We start from the raw sequence: 22,262 nt of genomic DNA on the forward strand, positions 1-22,262 counted from the left end.
ATATTCTTAGTAATAATTTAAAAAGGGAAAAGTGCCACCCAAAACTATTAATATCCAAGTCATGACATCTATTCTGAGCTCCACAGACATGCTAACAACATGTTTCACTGCCAGAAGCTTCTTCAGGTTTCATCTCTGCTCTGATTCCACTGAGTCTCTTTTCATTGTGAGTGAATCCGGAGCTGAAGCTGTAACGCTGTCTGTTTGCCAAGATCACCGTGACAAAAGTTAAATCAGTCTTTCACTCCAGTTTGACATTTGGAGATTTTTACGGAAATTAGATGTCTGTCTTTTTTTTTTTTTTTAAGTGAAACACACTCTCACAAACTGATGCGAGGCATAGAAATGCGTTCACAACGCAGACCCTCACTATCCTTGTTAGTTTGGCACTGATGAAAGAATAAGGACTGTTTGGCTTTAGTTGGGCTTTGAATTTGATCTACTGAAGAAGAACTTTTAGAATAGATTAACAACAAGGGGAAATATTTTCAGACTAAGGTCTTAATCAAAAAAATAACGGGCAAACTTTTTTGCAATACAGCTGAATGGGCTTGTAAACAAACAAAACAACTGCAGATTCAGCTGTGAAACTGCCGGAAAGACTCCACTCAGAGAAAATGTACTCCAGTCGCTCTCTCTCACACACACACACACACACACACACATACACACACAAACAGGGTCTGCATGCTACGACACAGATAACCTTCCTCAGTGTCGCAATGAAAAAACTACAACTAATTGCTATTTTTTCGGAAACAATTTCTGAGCCAGAATACAAATTAGTACTTTGTGATTATTTTAAGAAATCTGGGGGGGGGGGTGGAGATGAATAACAATATCTAAGACTACTTGGACTTTAGCACACAGGGAGTACACAGGGTTTTTTTTTCTAGGTGTGGTATTGAGGCATTTGAAGTTGACAGTCTCAATGATAATTCAAGTGACAGTTTATAAATCAGGCTTTTGTTGTGCAAAAAGCACAAAGACAGGAAGTCTCATCTTCCTGTTTTTTTTTTTGGATATTTTGATTCACATCTCTTCTGGAGACTGTGTGTTTACGTGGTGTTCTCAAGTCTCAACATCAAATCCAAGAAACCAACTGACAGCACATTTATCTTTAAAGATTAGTGAATATCATGACAGAGAGTAGCTGGTACTCGCTATCTCATGTGAAAAAGTGCTCCTCAAACACATTCTCAAAAAGCTTAAACCAGAATCCATGTGTTGCAAATTATGCATAAAAGCATAAACTACTGAGCTCAGTCCATCACAATGGAGCTGTATAAACTGTACATGGTGGGAGCCTGATAATTCGACTGAATTGCTCCTTTTCCCTGCATTATTCAGTCTGATCATGCCCATTCACTTGTTTTCTATAGAGACCCACATATTCATCCTATCTACATCATTATCAGGCGACCAGAAGCTGTGTGTTGCAGTTTCCAGAAACAGTTAACTTAATGTTTGTCATATCAAATAGCAAGACATGTTGATTTAAGAGTTCTTACTTCTGTGACTTGGCTGTATAACAAGTTGTATATCTCCACTTGTTGCCATTTGGAAGGTTCTGGCTCTGGTACAGGAAGATGACGTCTCTATTCTTAGGCCCAGCTGCAGAACTCTGAGCCTGATGCACCAGATGGTTTGTTACACAGAACCATCAGCTAGGACAGCTTTGTTTGCAAAACTGTTTGGAAAAAGGCCGGTGCTTTGAAAAAAATATACTTGGCAGGTGATTGGATGAGTCATCTGTCTATCATATGACGTAATAGGAGAGCACCAAAGAGGAAGCACACTGATACAACAACAAGCTGCAGTCTGAGGAGCCTTGATAGCTAGTCAGCGTATTTGTGCGTAACTTCGGGCATTAAAAGCACAAATACAAATAGCGAAACAGTCACTTCTCCGTAGCTGCCTGTAGCCCCTCCCCCAAAGGACACTGATTGGTCCAAAACTCTGTGGTTCAGCTGCAAGCAAATAGCTGGATGGATTCTTGCTTTCAACAAATCCAGCTGCCTTGCAAGGTTACAAACCTCTTAACTGGCTCTCATTTTTTTTCTAGACTTATTTAAAGAAAACTCAAGATGTGACAGGTGATTAACTATATGGAAATAGACCTATATAAATGTTTCTAAGTTCTGTGACAAGTGGAATGGTGTTGGTGCAACAAAGTGCTGTAACTGTATATCAGGGAGATAATCTTTTTTCAATTTAGATCAAAATTTGCATTAGCCATGAAGTGGTGAAGGAGACATACTGCTGCCCTCCATTTTTTTTTTTTTTATCATAATGTGGACATTTTTATACTGAATGAATCAGCAAACTCCCAATGCAACATTTTCATATTTAATTTAACTCTTATTATATTTAATTTACTGTCACTGCTTTATTTCATTGAAAGCATGATTTATGTTTTTATGGTCATGTTACAGCAAGTCAAAGCAAGGTTTGGTTAAAATATGGAAAAAGTCAATGCTTATCTGAAATGGGGAATATTTAGACAAAAACCATCTGAGTTTGATTTTCACCAGGTGTTTTCGTAAGTCTAAACATAACAACGTGTGGAAACGCAGGATGCAAATTACATTCTAAAAGTCCTGTGCTTCTGATGCCCAATCATCCACCCTAACCTGCAGAATGAGGATTTCACTCTCCCTGGACTGGGAAAAATGTTGCCAGTGAACATAATGAAGGCAGGGATTCCTTCCAAACCCTGCCTGACAAAGCAAATTAGTGCCTCAGAAATAGGGAGATTTTTGTTGCCTGAATGCACCTATAGCTTGAACACAAAGGCATAAAAGCATTCTTCCTACACACTCTTACAAAGTCCCACACACACGCACACCAACACGCTTAAACCTCGGCATCTAAGGCTGTCCTCTCTGTCTCCCAATACACCGGGAAATGTTTTTCTTCTCTGAGGCGGCCTAAGTGGAGTGGTCCACTGAAGCCAACCCTCTGTAATTAACTGTCACAACGCTTCAAAACTAACAAATGGACTTTGTGTCAAGGAGAGCCCATTAATTTACTGGCCTCCACTCATCGATCCAGAGCCTATTATCTCCATTACGGCAGGCTTTCATGTCTGGGCATCCTCTCCTGCTAACCCTCGATTTTTCTGTCTCACTTTGCACAGATTCCCTGGAACTTGCAGCAGCGCCTCGTGGACAATGTGTCTTTTCAACACACATGTGTGCAGACATACACCAAGGATCCAACACATAAAAGGTACATGCACTATGTGAACCCACACTTACTGTATGCTTTTGGACACGAGGACATGCTCACTCCATCTCCATTTCTTACCGCATGAGTAAATCACAGGGGCCTGAGTCGTATAATAATGTAATAAGCAGTGATGCTCGGTGCATAAATATGCATGGACCAATACACTTCACACGAACACACACAAATGATCAAATCCTCACACACACACACACACACACGCATTCCTTTACACACTCTACACAGCTCTGTTTCCCTTCCAGTCAAACATATTTAAAAACTCATACTGCACTTCCACATTGGCATGACAACCGGAGGGGGGAAATCTCCCATATGTGACACTAATAAGTGCTGCTCGGAGGGAATGGAGAGCCATTTCTTCATGAGGCATAAATAACTAAATAACGCACAGACTATGGGATCCGTGTGATTTGTGATACAGCTCACATTTCTTGCTCTTCAAAGGTAACGTATTACCAGGGTTGTGCAGAGAGAGAGAGTGAGAGAGAGAGAGAGAGAGAAGAGAGAGAGAGAGAGAGAGAGAGAGAGAGAGAGACTGTGAGGCTGTACTTTAGTGGCATTGAGCTCTGGCTGGTCGTTCCTACTGAGACCAATGCATTTTTGATGCCCTTCAATGCATTATCAGTGGTTTGGTGTGCTCTCAGGGTCTGGAAACGTTTTCAGCTCATCTGAAGTCATTTCAGCTGCCAATTGCAGATTTTAAAAAGCAAATACTATATGGAGAATTTATTTTAAAGGGCTGGTTCACCCAAATTTATCGAAACACAAGCAGTTTTTGTTTTTTTTCCCCTCCACGGTTTTATTTGAATTATTTTGTTTTGAAATATCTGCTTAGCTACCTCAATACAGTGGAGGTGGATAACATTTTGTTTGTGGTCATCATTTAAAAGTTACGTTCAAAAAATTTAAAACAGCAAAATACCTTTTTAGAAAAAGTGTATCCATTACACTGGATCAAATGTTGTCAAACTGTGAGGAGTTTCTATCGCCAGTGTATTAAAAATAACTTGAAGGATCCTGATTGCCACAGTTTGCATCAAAATCCATTCTCCTTCTCTGAGTCATAACTCGGACACAGACACGGACCCAAAAAAAAAAAAAAAAAAAAATGGGGCTAAAGTTGTAGCAAACACTTATTGACTCCATATTTTTACATTCTTAAAGGCATTATGGGAGCTGTAGTTAAAAAATGTAGAACATGATTGTTCCCCAAATAGACATAAGATTAAGTCGGGGTTGCCGTTGTTTTGATTTCATCTGAGGGGGAGCCCACAGTGACAGACTTTGAAAACCCGAGGCTCTGAATAATCCACAGAGCTCAATGTGAGCAGTTTTCGTAGGAATGATATCTTCGGTAGGTCCGGTGAGAATTGTTTACTTCAGAGTCTGTAGGAAATCTTCAATACTATGGGCAACACAAGCAAACTTCCTTTCACCTGCATTTTATTGGGGTGGGAATCTCTGAGCCGGACATCTTAAAGCAAGACCGCTAGAAGTATGTCAAAATGTTTTGTTCAGCCAATGGAATTTTTTTGTTACTACTAAGAAATTACACACACAAACACACACACTCACAGCAGCTTGTTTGGTTTATGGAAGAGCCATCCCAAATTGGCTCGCAGCGCTCTGTGAGGTAGGATTACGCATGGAAGAGCAAGCAAGCATCCATGAGCCAGATGTTTTCTTAATGGATGCATTATGGGATGCGGTGCCGTTGTATTACAAGGCCCCGGGCCTTTGTCGTGGATCATTTTGGATTTAAATAATTTGCAGGTTGCTTTGGAGCAATCAACCACACAAATGTTAGAAGTATGCCACAAGAAGGAGGGCTCCTTATCAGCGCCATTAACAGCAGATGCAGTGGGAGCAATTGTAGTCATCACCATCATCCACGCTCTCAATGGAGAGCTTAGAGTCTCCCTGCACCTCTGGATTGGCTTCTGTAGCACAAGCTTTTGTTGTGTTTTAGCACAGCTCTTCTCAACAAAAAGCTGAAAGATAATACCTGCTGTTCACATTTTTATCTGTCACCAAGATATGAACATCTGATCGTTTCCACAGTGATATCCGGACTATAAATTTTGAATGATCGTTTAGCACGGTTTTTGAAGAGGCACATATAGTGAATTCATTTAGGGTACCATCATGGAACTGCACTAGCCATTCTAAAATCTGTTCAGTAACATTTGAACATCAGTTCAAAATGATTGGCAATACCGACGACATGTGATCAATAAGCCTACTGTTATTGGCTGGCGGGAGTAACTTCATCTTATGTGGTGCCACCCATTACATTTACTTAATATGCCTAGCTAGCACTTACTATGCACTTTTGGTGCACTTCTTTACTTGATCTCCTTGCACTTACTGAATAGACGGAGTGTTTAGTACTTAAGCTGAGGTCTCCTACTGCGCTGAAGCTTTAGTGTTGAACCTCACTTGTAAGTCACTTTGGATAAAAGCGTCTGCGAAATTAGTAAAAGTAAATTTAGACATACAAAAATACATAAACTGTAATGTCATGATAGGTCCCTGTAACTAGTCATCTACTGCTCACCCCTTACTTAGTACTAATACTGGAATGAGCTCATAGAAATATCAACAATCAGAGCAGATGAGGTATGTGAAGCCAGTTTCATCTATGCTGTATTTTGAGTTAAAAGTAATGATTTTAATTAAAGAGGAACAACAGTTCACCAAAGTCTAAGGTGCATTCAATTCGCAACAGGCTGTACTTTTAACCTTGAGTGCATACACTTCAATACAACAATGATTTACCCTCGGAGCACATTCCGTGAGGAGTTTCTCTTGAAAGGTAGCTCACTTCAGGCCTTTCTAGCTAGAAATGAGAGGCACATTTGCGTGTGTGTGTGTGTATGTAAATGTGTAAAGACTGTTCTTCCTAGCAGTTATGTGATTGGAGGTGGGAGGGTGGATGAGGGCATTTTTTTCAGGCATTATACAAATGGAGCTTCAGCACTGCTGCACGGTGTTGTGTGCGTTCCTCTATACATTATACATCTACGACTATTTGGAAGTGTGTGTCTCACGGTCAAAGTGAGTCGGGGTCTGAATTGTGATGCAGATCAGTCTGTGTTTGCGTGCACATTAAATATACACACACACGCACACACACATAGTCACTGGCAAGTTTCCCACCTGTTTCCAAATGCAATACACCTGTTCAGAGGAGAGGAAATAGATTTGATACTATATAGACTACACATGTGCCAGTGTAGCACTTAGCAAACAATGAGAATGTCTCCAAACTCTATTGAAACTCATAAAAACTTGAAATGTTCTGCATACTTTTGATTATTTTGTTTTTCTTACCTAACTAAAAAAATTACTTTCTCCAAACTTAAATTTTCATTTAAATTCTGTTTATTTATAAATGCTGAAAAATGAGCAACTTTGACTTTTCTTTATTTTTATGGGAAAACATTTCATGGTAGTTATTTGGTACAAATAAAAAAAAACATGCACCTGTACATACTGTCTGTGTTGATATATTAATCTGATTTTACCGGCGTGCTGATTCTCGACAGGAGCACTAGAGATAATAATATTGGCTTCAGACATTCTGGGGAGGGATGAGCTGTAGTGATGCATTGACTTGGTGTTAAATTCAGAAGTTAGACCTCTCAGTGCCGTCTGCCTGTTGTTCTCTGTCTGTCTGACTCCCTCTGTCTGTCTGTCTGTCTCTCAGTTTTAAGACAGACTTAGGGAAGATGAAAAAATCCTGACACTCTGCTCCTGATCTATTTTACTGAGGAATTATGCCTGTAAAAGCAATATTTCTTTCTGCATTGCTGTCAGGTTTGGATCTGTGTTGGATGATTTGCTTTTGGGGATGTGACAGGGATACCAGGTAATCCTCTCTGAATATGAATTCTTCTACCCACTGTATCTCTTCAGAGATTCTTTGCAGTGGGTCTTGCACTCTGAGGAGTGATCACACCTCTGCCCCCCGACCCCCACGCCCCTTCACTCTTTACCTCGTCTTTCACTTTCTCCCTCTCTGTCTTTTTATCTCTGTCCTGTTGCTCTATCTACAGGTTTATAGAGGAAGGAAAGGACTAGGGCGTGGAAGTCAGAGAGGGAGAGAGCGGAGACTAGACGGAGGAGAGACAGAACATAGTGAGAGTAAGGAAGCATAAGTAAAGACATCATGCTAATTATCTGTCACCTTTAGCTCCCTATGGCAGTTCTTTGCCTCTTGCATTTGGATGAAGAAGTGTATGAGACTGAGCTTAATGTGTTAATATACTTGAATGCGCACAGACTTGTGTGTCAGCAGTGTGTGTGTGTGTGTGTGTGTGTGTGTGTGTATGTGTGTATGCTACCTATGTCGAGCTCTTTCTACCATACCATCAGGGGACATATGGGGTCTAAAAATGGATGACATCACAGCTCAGGGAGATAGGTCTTCTCATGTCAGGATTACACTGTAGCTGCCCTTCCTCCTGCCTGACTATAAACACACAGTAATACAGCTGTAAATACTAGATGGATGTGCCTGGGGGTTTGACGATGAGAAAAGACAGTGTGTTCTGGTTTGTGTGTGCTTCAGCTGGGGGGGCCAAACTTCAGAGTTATTGTTAGAATTTAAACCACGTGTGCAGGACATGTAATTTCTATTAAATATAAAGACACTGCAAAATAAGAACAGACAGAAATCAGAGGACAAAGCGAAATGTCCCTAAGGAAACAGCAACATCCAGTCACACACACACACAAAAACGCACACATAGAAGTGTGTTTTTGTGAGAAATGATGCCTAACAAACACCCCCCCCCCCCCCCTTCCTCCCTCATGCCCAGTGTTCTTTATCTGCATCATTAGCGTTTTTATATGGTAACAAAACTAGTTGCTCCCATGTTCGAGAAGTAAGCAGCTGCTGCAGCTGTGCACTGAGTGACTGGGGGTTAGGTTAATGAGTGAGGTGGTTTAGGATCAAATGTTACTGCCACTTTCTGCTCCCCCTCTCTTTCCAAGATGCGTCGCCTTTGGGGTTCCCCGCTGAGAAAGATTATTTTATTCTGTCTGCTCATGCCCTCACCTCTCTCGATGCCTTTTGTTCTCAATTTACAATCTGTCTCTCTCTCTGCCCCTTTTCTTCTCCCCAAGACCAAACCAAAAACTCTTCTTCTTTTCTTTCCTCTTCCTCCTCCTCCTCTAGTGTCACACAATCAGAGACTCTCCCTCTGTCTGCCAGGCAGTGAGCTAGAATACCAATAGACCAATAGATCTGGAGCCCTCTGTCTCCCCATTATCCAGACTTTGTCTTCCTGTCTGCAACACGCATGTGCACGAACACACACACACACACATACACACACACACACACTCACAGACATATACCCCCACATGAATTCATGCAAGAAGACAGGTGGACTTTCACATCCACAGGGTTGCACAGGCAGACACACTCCTATAGTAATTGCTGCAAGGACACATATTCACCCTTACAGCCTCTTTCCACAGGTGCACAATTACTCACAAGCAGTGTGAACTGTGGGACCAAACTGTGTCCAATCAATTCAGCTTACCACAGACGCACTCCAGTCAAGTTCTACAAACTTTTCTGAGGAGAAAATTAAAGTAATGCGTCTGATCACAATGGTGAGCCACAGCAAAGGGTCTGAGCACTTTTATATGTGAGAGAGTTCAGTTTTTTTTATTTTTTGGGGAAATTTTCAAAAACTTCTGAGAACATGGTTCAACTTTATAATTAGAGTTATTGAGTGTAGATTGTTGGGCAACAACTGTATCCATTTAAAATGAAAGAAACAACACAATGACGTGTGCAAAAAGTGAGTTGGTCTGAACACTCTGAACCTGCTGTACAGTGGCATGATAAAGGAAGTGACCTCTTTGAAGTTAGCTGCATTTACGTTTAAATTTGTCTTCACATGTGGTCAGATCTTCATCAAAGTTACAACAATGAACAAACACAATCTATTTGAACTAATAACGCACAAATCGTTGGCTTGTTCATGTCCATGTTAGCAACATCATTCAAACATTCACGGCGTGGAGTGGAAAAAATTTGTGAACCTCGCAGCTAACAGCATTAACAAATGCTAACTGGAGTCAGGAGTTCTCAAACCTGGAGTTCAAACACTGAAACCAGACTGGAGGTGTGGGTTAGAGCTACTTTGGCTTATGAAAAAAAACACTCAAAACATTTTGAGTTTGCTATTTACAAGAACAATCTGCTGATGTGAACCAGGCCTTGCAAAAATGATCTGAGAAGACAGATGATCGAGACTTGTTGATTTGCATAAAGCTGAAAAGGTTACAAAGTCATCTTGAAGAGTTTAAATATTCATCAGTCAACAGTAAGACAAACTGTTTAGAAATGGAGATGATTTAGTTCTGTGGATACTCTCCTTAGAAGAAGTGGGCGTCCAACCAAGATTACTCAAAAAGCACAATACAGAACCCGGTTAACATCTCTGTTCATGAGATGACCAAACATAAATCATGGTGCATGGTGTCCATGGCAAATTATGAAGGAAGCTGCTTCTCTTCAAAATAAAAAAAAAAAACATCAAATACATGCCTGGAGTTTGCCAAAGAGCAGCTTGACACAACACTACTGGAAAAATGTAAACTTTCCCAAGTTCCCAAGTCTATCAAGGTATCTTACAGGTGGCTCTCCACCTGCTGAAGCTCGGCAGAAGCAACATCAAAGTAAACCTGCCACAGAATGACTTCAGACAGAGAAAATCCACAGGTTGGAGTAAGAGCCAAGACCATAATAAAAAAAACAAAATAAAATAAAAACCTGAAGAGAGATGCTCACACCAGACATTAGAAGCAGCTCTATGAGGACAAAAAAATCCATCTGTTCAATTAAGACACAAACGATTATTGTTTGTGCAATATTAGCTTGAGTGATGTTTTTATGACCAAGGTGACTCCAAAGCCTTCACAGACTTTTTCTTGCCGCAGTATAGAGCTTTTGTGCAGCATCACACATACACACACACACACACACACACACGTCTAATCAGTTTGCACTTTAAAGAGTTCCACTTTCCCCCTGGTGTGTCCAAAACCCCCAGCTCCTCTTTCACTAGTCCTTTACTCTCCTCCCTCTCTCTTTCCTTTTCTCCATCCCTCTCTTTTTCTTACTACACTCATTTATTTCTCCCTCTTCCTTTATCACCCCCTCTGTCTCAATCCCATTGTGGCAAGCAGTGCTCATTTGCCACTGTATCTCTTCTCACTATAAAAGCTGCTTTCCTACTTGACATGAAGAGGTTATGGCACACCAGAAGCAAGCCTACGACCCCCTCAAGAATGTAACGAAACACTGAGGCCACTAAACGGTGGAGACCGTTGATAGTAAAGACAGCATCAACTAAACATCAGTAAGGTTAGTAATCTTCCTTTTTCGGGGGATCTACTACCTTCATTTCTATGTATCTTAATCATCTCTTCTATCATAATGAATGAAAAAACTTCTACTAATATGACAGAGAAAGGTTGATATAAAGACAGAATGAAGATTAGAAGTTAGATGATGGGAGTTGGAGGGGTAAAAAAAAAATGGTGGTACGCAAGACATGACAAATTCAAATTCAGACATCGCACTCTTTCCCACAGAACTGCCCTGAATATCCCAACTCGATCAATATGCATGTGTTTGTATATGCACAGAGAGACAAAAGCACGCCACTCACACCAGTCACTATGAAAATGTATTTTACCAGCATGAACTTCAGAGCTGCATCATCAAAACACTAAACAGCCACCTCTGGCAGCGTGTTCGCTAACTCCATTTTCTGCTTGCTGTGAAGAAACGATGTATTATGTATGGGATATATAATGTATGGTTTTTGGGTTTTTTTTTTTGATACTGCTTTGTTTGTGCTTGTTTCACTGAGATGTGGAATGCATGGGGCTATCTATCTATCATCGTTTATGATGTGTAACTAGTTGACAAGTGTGTGGGAGCACATAGTGATAATACGGTTATGAGTCTCTGTGTGTACGTGTGGGTGTTAGACAGGACAGCTGACCATTCTAGGCATTTTGGAAAAAAAAAAACATCTCACCTCCCAAATGGATCATATCATCTCTCCTGGATTCCATCCAATTTGTTATCAAAAATTGCTTCTGTAATTCCACTTAGCTCTTGATTATCTTTTACTCCGGCACTTTTCCACCAGGGCTATTGTAGGGCCAAAGGGACACTGACAAGGCACCATGGTCCTGAACTTTGCTTATTTTCAGTTTTGCTCAGTTAACCATGGATATTGTAAAGTTAGATTTGATTAAAGTTGCTTAAAAAAAGAGAATTTGATTGAATTGTCAAAACGTTCCTTAAAAATTCAACTGGACCAAACTAAAAAAAAAAAAACAATTTAACTCGGCAGTGAAGTACAACTGTCTCCTGTGTTCAAGAGCAGTAGAGTTAGATTCTACTATCTTGTCAGTGGGGTTTCTAATTTTGCTAGTTCCAGCCACAATTCAATTTTGGATTTGATACAGGCAGGACCATACATGATGAAGCTGCAGATGACTTGATAGAGGGGGTTGAGCCAGCAGGGCATCTTCATCCTCACACTGCACACACACACTCTCAATTTCTCCAAACTCAGGAACAAAAAGGTGTCAGTCTGCTCTTCTTTTAGTCATTTGAGTGTGTTAACAGTCATATGGGTGGAAAAATCTTTTTTAGGGGAGGATATTGTATTTTCCAGACTCATACTCATTCTTCCTCCCTGTCCTTTCCTTATTATAGTCCTTGTCACTTGTCCCCTGTCCTCTTTCTTTTTCTACCACCTTGAATTTAGTTTATCTTTCTCTTTCTCTCCATCATTTTTTGGCCTTTACTGGACCTTACCAAACAGGCACCCTTAGTCCCACCTCTACTGTATGTACTATATCCTTTCTTCTCTCAGCTTCTCCCTCTATCCTCCTGCCACATTTGTTTCCCAATTTTTAAAAATTGTCTCTCCTTCCTTCACTCAATCAATTTCTTCCAACATTTTTTCATCTATTTTTATCTCCATGTCTCTTAGAAATAAGCCTCTGACTTTCATATCTGTTATTTCACTCCCTCAAAGGTTCAGCTCATCCTGTGGTTTGTCCCTTCTACTTGCTACCAAAAAAAAAAAAAAAAAAAAAAAAAGAAAAAAAAAAATCTAATCCACCCCACCACTGCCTCTCTGTCCTCTATCCCTCCCAGTGGCTGTGGGGCTCTGTTAGCATTCTGTTGAAGTGCGTCCACTAAATGTCACCTAGCTGGAGACGGAGAGATGGGGAGGGATGACTGGGTGGTTTCATTTTCTCAACATCACTAAATGTCTGTGACCATGTACAGATTCAGCACTCCTCTCTAATCTAAGACAGACTTTGAGTCGCTTGGCAGATGCATGCCAAGCAGAAACGACCCCCCCCCCCCCCCCCCCCACACACACACACACACACACACACCTCCCAAACCATGTTATTCCTAATGTTATGTTTTGAATTGATTTCCTGCTTCATTACTATTCTGCGTCTATTTGTACTTACGCTCATGTTTTAATGGATTGTTTATAAAGTTAGAGTTAACACCAGAGTATATGTGTCCAGACAGATGGTGCAGAGCTAATGGAGAGAAACTGACCTTTCAGCTAATGGAATTACAAACTGCCCTCTGATCTGTCTACTACTGCTGTGCATGAGGGTGTGTATGTGTGAGCAGTGTCTGCGCTGCAACGGCCTGTATGGGCAGAAATACGTGTCACTAGAAGCTGCATTTGAATGGGAAAGTGGTCTCAGACCTGACTGTATAAATACTGTACATACATACAGTCCCGAGCCTATACATGAGGTCGACTCAGTGTTTACTGTTATTGAATAGATATTCAAGCTAGTTGCATCTATGGTGTCTTTTGTACCAGTTATGCTTGTTAATAGGTGGTAACCATTTTAAAGTCCCCAAATCTCAGTTTAAGGATTATTTGAACCATTTCTCACATAATCATTCGCACTGGAATTTTTTTTTATGATTTATAGATTTCCAGAAGGCTTTCGACAGTGTAACTCATGATCGCCATAGCTTCGAATTATTGAAATCAGGCATCAGTTGGGAATTTCATAAAGCTGTGAAAGTTCTGAGACCACTGGGAAAAGTAGTCTCAGCTTTTGGACCCCACTATAGCCCAGCCAATAGCCCGAGACTGGTATTGATTCTTGAGAAAAAAAACAAAAACAAAAAGTAGATTCAGAACAATCTGATCCACATTCGATCTACGCATTTAACATTTTTTTTTAAACACTCACACTCAGAATAAACCAACATTTTATGACGCCATAAACTTGTTTGTTAAAGTATTGTGACCATGATATGGACTGACTATAGTTCAGTGCATTTTAATGGACAAACTGAAACTCTATTTCTAAATTGTATTTCTTCCTCCACATACCAGGGGTCAACAACCATGGGTCCGTTTTTGCAGCATTGTTCAATGGGGGAGAGCAGTTAATTTATTGAAGAATAACTAAGGTTTGCTTTAGGATTGTAACTGAGGACAGATGCCATTTTTCCTGCTTGTAAGTAAGAACTAAAAGACTTACAAACGCCTACTATAATATATAAACTTCCTTTATGGCGGAATAAAAGATGTTGTTGTTTGAGGTCCGCAGCCTGTTATTTGCTGACCACTGATAAAGTCTGATGACATCCATTTAAGGAAAACACAATCAGTCTCTTTATAATGGATTCTAAGACACACATATACAGTACAGAACTATGAACAGTCACTGAAATGAAGGGCCCTGTGTTCGTTTCGGTCTTTACACCTTAAGGAGCTTTTATGTTCACTGATTTCTTTTTTCGTTTGTCAAAAGGAAAATGCTGAAACAGATTACTCTTGCCATCAGATAAAAAATGGAAAACTGTGAAATTTGCTTTGTGACATAACAAACCATGCCCCCAAATGTTATCTTTAAGTTTCACCAAAATAATCTACAGTAAACCAAACTTAACCCCAGAGAAACTCATCCTGAAAGTGAAAATAGACTCAAAAATGTCTCAAATATGTTTGTGTTTGATACAGTATGTGTGAATATGAGTTGTTGGCTGTATTTACATGCTGCTCTCTGTTGAGGAGTGTTAAAAGGAGTCCTGCTTAGAATAAAGTAGCTTCAACTGTGTAAAGAAGTGTACGGGTTATGTAAGGGTGGAACTGGCGCTTTAGCCTTGAACTACGTGTAAGTTTCAATTTTTCAGGCATTTGAGCAATTGCAGTTTGTGCTGCCCTTTACAGCCCAAAGCAGTACAGGCAGCACACTGACCAACTCCCTCAAAACACAGTTGTACAGGGCCTCAGAGATGCCCTCTACCCTGCAGTCACAAAGATAAAGTCCCTCAAAGAGGAAAACAAGGCCCTGAAGGAGCAAGTTAACCTGCTGGAAAATAGACAGAGGCAGATGGAGAGCCAGCTCCAAGAGCAGCCCAGACAAATAGATGTTGCTCAATAGGGTCGCCAAAAGAAAGGCAGGCCCACACCAAAGCCTGTGTAGACCCTTTTCTGTCCTGCTCGCTCAAAAAGAGAAAGAGCTAAAGAGGAGTGAAGCACAGTGGAGGCGAGCCCGCAGCAGGAGCTGGCTCAGATTCATAGGGAACAGGAGGAGAACGAGATTAAAAACCAACAGAAGGAAAACAAGATTCAAAAGAACAGGAGGAGAACAACATGAAAAACAAGCAGAAGGAGAATAAGATTCAAAATGAATCTGATAATAATGTGTCACTTGATTTAGACTTCAAGTAGACGACAGCGGTTAACATAACATTGAGGTATGGGAAAAATGTTACAGTTTTCTAGGAGGATTCTAGGATGAAGCCAGTGTCAAATTTCAAATGATGCTGTTCAGATTCACTTTTTCAATTTTTCAAGATGAACAACAAATAGAAAGGATTCAAATTCAGTTTTTAGTGACACATATTTCAACCCAGAAGCTTTGTGTATGTGTCCAAGCATATTTGCTGTCTTTCTGGGCCTACATGAAGGTGAAGGCGTTGCATTGTTTGGCCATGACAGACAAGGAGGAAAGACTATAAGCATTTCTCCCATTTGCACTCATTCTCTTTTCCTGCCAAAAAAATGTTCATTTGTGTTCACACCAGAAAAAAGAATTAATCTGCAAATACATTTAAAGGTGAGAAAGCCCAGAATCACAAATACACATCTGTCTACACGAAGTCACTCATTGAAAAATCAATCACCACAAACCTCTGTTATCTTAAATTGAACTGGGGATGCATACGAGCAGTGATAATGGAATTGTCTCTACGGTGAATTGCTGGCTTGTGTTTGGACTCTACATTGTCGTAGCCGTGCATGATAATAACCTCAAGGCATCCTTGCGTTGAACGCTGTGAGACCATAGCGCTAGCCATTTTTTTTGCAAGTCTCCCATCATGCATTTGTCTTGCTGTAAAATGTACTTCTCTCCTCTACTTCTCACAGTATCTCCATGTTATTCATCGCTTTGTTTTTCTTTCCATCAGCCTCATAATGCATCCTTTTTCTTTGTATCACCACATCTTCATTTCTCTGCATTGCAGCACCCACCAGCAACATTTAGGGATCTGTTTCACGAGTGTGACCAGAAAGACCAGTGCCAGACACATGTCCTATTCCTTCATAATGCTGGTCTCCTGTAGTCAGTACAGTTAGTGGATAAGTTCATGGTTGAATTTCTTTCCCAGTTCAACTGTGGAGCGGATACTGGTCTGGGAACTTGACTGGGAACTGGCTTTTCTTCTCCTCGATGTGCAAGTAACTTGATGGCTACATAATGTTACAGGCACGACAATGGTACGAAACAAAGAGTTTATTAAACCAAACATACCACTAAATAAAACAAGGAAATGTGAGGGATCAGTGGTGTAGTGCATGTGTGGATGTTTGAAGGGTATGTGTGAAAAATAAAGAAAAAAAACAATGCAAGTCAAACTGATATGAAATGTAGCTCATGGGGACGGTGTCCTGGCTGCTCGGCCAGAGAGACGCTCCAGGCAAGCAGCCCTTCATCCCCTTCGGCTTCCCCCTCTCCAGGTGCAGCCAACTATCACAGACTGGCCTCTGCACTCTGGCACTCATGGAAACAACCAACAGAAATCAAGTTTATCCACACCAAGTGAATTCTTTAGATCTCTAGCATGCGGTGCATTGGTCGCGTCACCAGAAGAGAACAGTTGCAATGTAAAACGATGGCTTGGTATTAGCTGGGCATCTGGGCGATTGATGGCAGACAGAGGGGGGTCCTGTATACGTTTCATCAAACAGGTTACCAGCAGATGCAAAATGTTTCTAAGCTACACAGATCTGCAGTCTGATATTGACCACCCATCAGCTCTGGAGGAAATTAAAGAGAGGTACCTTCCAGAATTTTGCTAAATCTTAATACGATTTGGGGATTAAAAACAAATAATAGTCAGATTTAGTCTTTCTTATTGCAAGTGTGCATCTGTTCCGAAACTGCCTAAAAGCAAGCCAGTGGTCAGGATCGCCAGTAAGTCTGGCAAGAGCCCATGCATTATTTTTCTCTTTGAGAAGGGATGAAATTTCTGCTGAGAACCAAGGACTTGACCTATTTTGAGATCTTCATTCTTTAAAAGATGCATGTTTATCAACTACTGAGTTAGAAGACATACACAAATTCTCCAGAGCTAACTCAACATCAGGGAATCTCATAGTATCATGAATGTCTCTTGGCAGGAGGTCATTCAAAAAGGCCTGCTCATCTAATCGCCATACATAGACACAGTCTTTTCATTCTGATACTTCTAATGTAAGCTATTGGAAAATCACTAAAGCAAGCTGGTGAAACACACCCGAGTGGGCATTTTTTACTCACTGCTGGTTAAAATTAAGACAATCAGAGATAACTAAAAGAGGTCTTCTAAGTTTGGCCTGGTGGGGTCAGTAATTATCTGTAAGAGATTAATGCTACATGTAATAACATAATTATTTTGCAACACATATATATTTAAACTATATATAAACTATTCAGAGGAATGACCTTTCTTATTCTTAAAATCTGAAGGATTAAGGAAAGGGTGAAGAGAATACTCTTTTTAAAGGAGTAGACAATGGAGGGTTGACAGTCGTACAGGGAGACTCTGGGGCAGTACAGGTGAGGTTATTAAGATTAGACAGATCCCAAATCACAGGAACAGTTGATGGTGTATGATGACTGCTATACTGGTAGAGAAAGCTAGAGGGGGACAGTTACAGTTGCTCATTATCTGGAGGAATGTTTTATTTCCATAGTTGCCTTTGGGTTAATTTGTGAAAAAAAAAAAAAAAAAAAAAAAAACTACTATTTTTCATTTAATTGATTTAATTACTGTATGTTTACCCGCAACAATCTAAATTGAATCACATGCTGTAAAAGAGGGTGATAGAGCTCTTCCATTATGTCCATCTGCCTTCTGACCAGTATGTTCAAACAGCAGTACTGGATTGTCTGCTAGCCAGAATTGTAGTTGGAGGCAGGGTGATGCTGGCCCATTATGTGGTGTGAAAGCCGCAGGGAGAACCAGGACTCCAATAGCATGTGGCAGAAGTGTCAGAGAGAGGTGACAGAAAATCTCTTTTCTGTGTTGTACATTTAAGTCTATCACACGAAAAATGCTTCTTGTTTCACAGCAAGAAATCCTCTCAGCTGATGCTGAGATATGATTTCAACAGATTTGTCCCTGATGAAGTTTTAAATTGGCTTTCACAGAAATGATTTATCATATTAATTATTTTTTCCTCTAAATCACAAACAAGTACATCAGTTCACCATGGCTGCCATCCGTAGCACCAACAAGATCATTTACATAAAAAAATGCTCCGACATCACAATTTTTTCCAGCCACAAGCTCCTGTAATTTTCAGCTAACTGCGACTGATAGTCTTAGGTGTTGACATTGTTGCATCCTGAATGTTTGATGTAACAGCTAATGACTGAAGCATGGTCATTAGGTGGCACGTTGACAGTCAAAAATAAAATGAAATAGGTTTTTCATCCCCAAACAGTGCCGTTATCTCTAAAGCCACAGAGAAAAAATGAACAAAATAAACTGCTTTGTGTCCTAATTGATCTCATGATCAATGGCAAGAACAGTCTTTGTGTTGTATTTCTCTTCCCCAGAACCATGGAAAAGAAAAAGTGAGCATAAGAAAAAGAATAAAGGACTACTTTAGGTAGGTATAGAGACGAGATAAGAGTAACTTTGTTTCAGAAAAGATGCAATATGTCATTTCACTATTGAAGAGAAATGCACACACACCACTGGCTTTGCTATATAAGCTCAGCACAGCCACAAGGAACCTGTATTAGAAAAGTTTAATAAATGTAACCCACCACTTTTATTTGGATAAAACTGTGATTCATAAATCAACCTGTGATGTATGGCTGTGGAATTTGCCCATTTGTAATCTGTGTGAACATGTGACCAAAACTTGATGAGCCCTAGAGTCCACAGAAATCACCTGTGGAGCAGAAATCAAAGATATTTGATACAGAATCTAAATTCTATCCATATTTGAAGCTCTGGGCTGAAATTTATAGTGTTTTTTTTTTTTTTTTCAGTGGAGGAAAATGTCCTTCCATTTGTTACAAACTGACCTCGACTCTAACAAAGAAGCCAGAGGAAGAGCTGCTTCAATGGCTGACAAACACCAGTCCACATAGTCCATCTTTACCGCCCACAGCCGCAAAGCTCAAAGACGTGAACGTCACCAGTAAACTGACAGCAAAACAAGATTAAAACCTACAACTAATCGCAGTCTCGCCTAATTCTCAATATGAATTCACTGACGAGATACAAAAAGGAACAACAGAGAGCACGAAAACAATGTAAACTGCAGTATTTGTTGTATCTCTCCCTCAAAATATAAACGTATAGAAATACCTTCAATAATTCTGTGCATTGATCTGCAATGAAATACTCAAAGTGTTTCTGGATTTCTCATCTGCAAATCAGCTCAGAGAAACAGGTGTCTAATGAGAATCCTGTAAGGTCAACGTGGTGTGTTTGAATTCTGCATGAGTGTAATATATATGTAAATTTTATGTATATATACATTTTTGTATGGCTTCCATTTCACTTAATACTGTCATTAATTATTTCTCATCAGATTAATCAGTGTTACACTGACGTATGTTCCGTGGCTGTCACACACTGATGTGAGAACGTGCTTTTGAATTTGACAGAAGAGATGGTGCAAAAGAGAAACTGAGTGCAAAAGACAGAGAGAGAGAGAGAGAGAGAGAGAGACACTTTACAAGCGATCATCTTCCTCACACTGGAATGCAAGTATGCTCGTCCCCAGTTACCATAGCAACAGCACCCCATTAGGTGGCAGGAGAGTGAACGAATGATCGGGCAGGCTTGCGGACAGAGAAGAGAGAAGGTGAGAAGAGAGGAAAAGGGGGTACAGAGGAGGAGGGGATGGGGATGGAGAGATGAAAGATGAAATCAAGGCAAGAGAGAAGGTGGGGAAAGTAAACATGAGGGTGGTGCTACTGTGGAAGGAGAGGGAGGAAGGGGAGACAAATAAAGGTGGGAAGTTGGAGGCAGGGAGGGGATAACAGAGGAAGAGTAAAAAAGAGGGGGAAAGATGGGGAGGACAAAACAGGCTGAAAAAGGGGGAGATCAGAAGGGGGAGGGAGCATGCTGAAGAGACCTGAGTGGGAAGGTTGCATGCTGTGTCACCTGCTGCTTCATTGTTTTCAACTTTCTTCATTAAGTTACAACACGGCTCTGCTCCAGCAGTGTCATCCAGAGGTTAACTGATTTAACCATTGTGACTTCCCCTCAGCTCCACTTGACATGATTTACTTCTGTTTTTCCTTCATATATTTCCCTGCATGAATAACAGTATTGTAACAGTAATTACGGGATGACATTTTTAAATTAATCTTTCAAAAAATTAAAAAAAAAAAAAAAAGTTTTCTGCCTTTAAACACATGCCTCTGCATAAGATATTCATTTAATAAATTACCTTCAAAGATCATCTCCTCTGTGACTTCTCTTTAACTTCAGACTTACTTTATGAATCCTGCAGACATGTCAACAACGATCCTCATCACAATTATGTATATTTAATCAAACATGTAATTATCTTGTTAAAGGATAAGGTTGGCAATTTTCTACTGTTCTTTTATTGTCTGCAAATTCAATGAACAGACCAAAACCAGCAACACATTTTTTCTTTTGAACAAGTATTGCCTGTGCAGCCAAAGCCTTAAACAACCTGTTCCTTATTTTGTGTTCAAAAGCTATTCAAATAAACATAAATGAGCTGTAGTGTTGCACTGGGTGACGTGTTCCTTCATTACGATGGATACATACACCGTCCTGCTGTTATGAATACTCACACACAAAATGTATATTAGTCCTCTGCTGAAGATATGTCCAAAACAAATTCACCATTTACTACTGTTTGTTGTTTGCTAATAACTATGATGCCCACATGTTAAAGGAAATAACTGAGCATTTAAAGAAAAATGTAACTTTATATTCGTGACTCATTTTTACACATTCACATCTTCAGTAAACGGGAACATAAGAGCTTGAGGATGTTACCTCATAAAGGAGAGAAAGCTGGACTAACACATTATTGCTTTTCACCTTTTTCTGGAGTTTCCTGACACATGAAAAACATGTAGAATGATGCCAGCCTTATTCTTTAACTTATCAATAGTCTGGTTGATATCAACACATGTCACTATCACATGTGTCAATACATGTGATGTATTGCACAAGGACACCTGGCAGCATCTCTGTTCTGCTTGTCTTTCCTGTCTGTCTTGCTATTTTTCTCCTCATCCATGCCCCCCCCCCCCTCCTTCTGTCCATGTGTACAAATGGCACAGTGTTATTAATACACACTGCCTGGGAGGCAGTGGAATAATCGGATGACTGGGACCAAGACATGAGAGGACAGGCCAGGAGAGTGGAGGGTAGCAAAATGGTGAGGAAGGAGTAACAAAGAAAAGAGAGACTCAAGAGTGAACATCAGATTAGAAGAATGGAAGTGACTGTGTGAGAGGTGACAGGATAAAGGGGGAAAAAAAAGGAAGGTGACAAGAGACAGGCATGGAGTGAAAATAGATAATTGGAGTGAGGAGAGGAGAGGACAGGACGAGCGAGACTGATGTGAAGCGAAAAAGAGTGAAAACTGAGAGGAGTGTGGTGGAACGGAGGGGATACGACATCGGAGGCTTTCATGACGGCTGTAGAGCAGAAATGGGTATTCAGATCACTCTGCTGCACTCTGTGCCAATTTACATGCCTCTATGCCACCTACAGGCTGCACAGACGGGAGGAGAAGAAGAGAGGAGAGCAAGGGAGGGGAGTGAGCGACAGAGGAGGAGAGAGGAGCTACTGCAACGGAAGGATGGGAGAAAGCGGTAGAAGAGGAGAGGAGAGGTGGGGAGTTAACTTTTTTTTTTTTCGGTTTTCCAATTTTGCAAAGTGTGACATTCATATACTGTACATAAGTCAAACAGCACAGAGGAGGTCAGGGTGAGTGGTTGGTGGTAAAAAGGCCAGGACTTTGGCACTGGATTCATCAACAGTGAGTGAAAGTATACACTCAAAATAAACTACAGTTCCCATGTTCATCATAATGAGCATGTTTGTAATAGCTCTTGGGCAAAAATTGAGGTCTTTGGCACAGAGGAGGAAGTAGTATGAAACTATGACAACTTGGATTTGGTATTTCCATTGGTTTTGTTACAATAACCGAATGTATAACAAGATGTATTCTTTGTTTTAGGGATACATTTGTGGTCTGGGTTTAGAAATTTTGCAATAAATAAAATTAAACAATAGAGATTTTTTTTTTTAAAAAAAGCCAAAAGAGGCCAGTACCTGGGAGCACTGAGTAAAACAGGGTAAACTGAGGCCCACGCTAAAAACGTCTCTGTCTCCAAGTCTAATCAAAACCAGGGTGACGACCACACACTGTGTTGTTTAATCTGTGATGAACCTCACAGCCAAT

General features: G+C 40.4%; 1 protein-coding gene across 2 annotated transcripts in view; it reads left to right on the forward strand.

Moving 5' to 3' along the window:
• The window catches only part of grm8a (glutamate receptor, metabotropic 8a), a 294,574-nt gene extending 272,919 nt beyond the window's left edge, over positions 1-21,655 (forward strand). For both annotated transcript variants that reach the window (XM_071502891.1, XM_071502890.1), the window contains exons 14-15: positions 3,140-3,231; positions 21,569-21,655. In XM_071502891.1, the coding sequence (XP_071358992.1) occupies positions 3,140-3,231; positions 21,569-21,618 (142 nt within the window). In that variant the 3' untranslated portion in view covers positions 21,619-21,655. The remainder of the gene's footprint in view (positions 1-3,139; positions 3,232-21,568) is intronic.
• Positions 21,656-22,262: the final 607 nt, after the last annotated feature.

Source organism: Trachinotus anak, unplaced genomic scaffold, assembly GCF_046630095.1.
Source record: "Trachinotus anak isolate AG129_WGS33_773 ecotype Australia unplaced genomic scaffold, CSIRO_AGI_Tana_v1 ptg000018l, whole genome shotgun sequence".
NCBI lineage: Eukaryota > Metazoa > Chordata > Actinopteri > Carangiformes > Carangidae > Trachinotus > Trachinotus anak.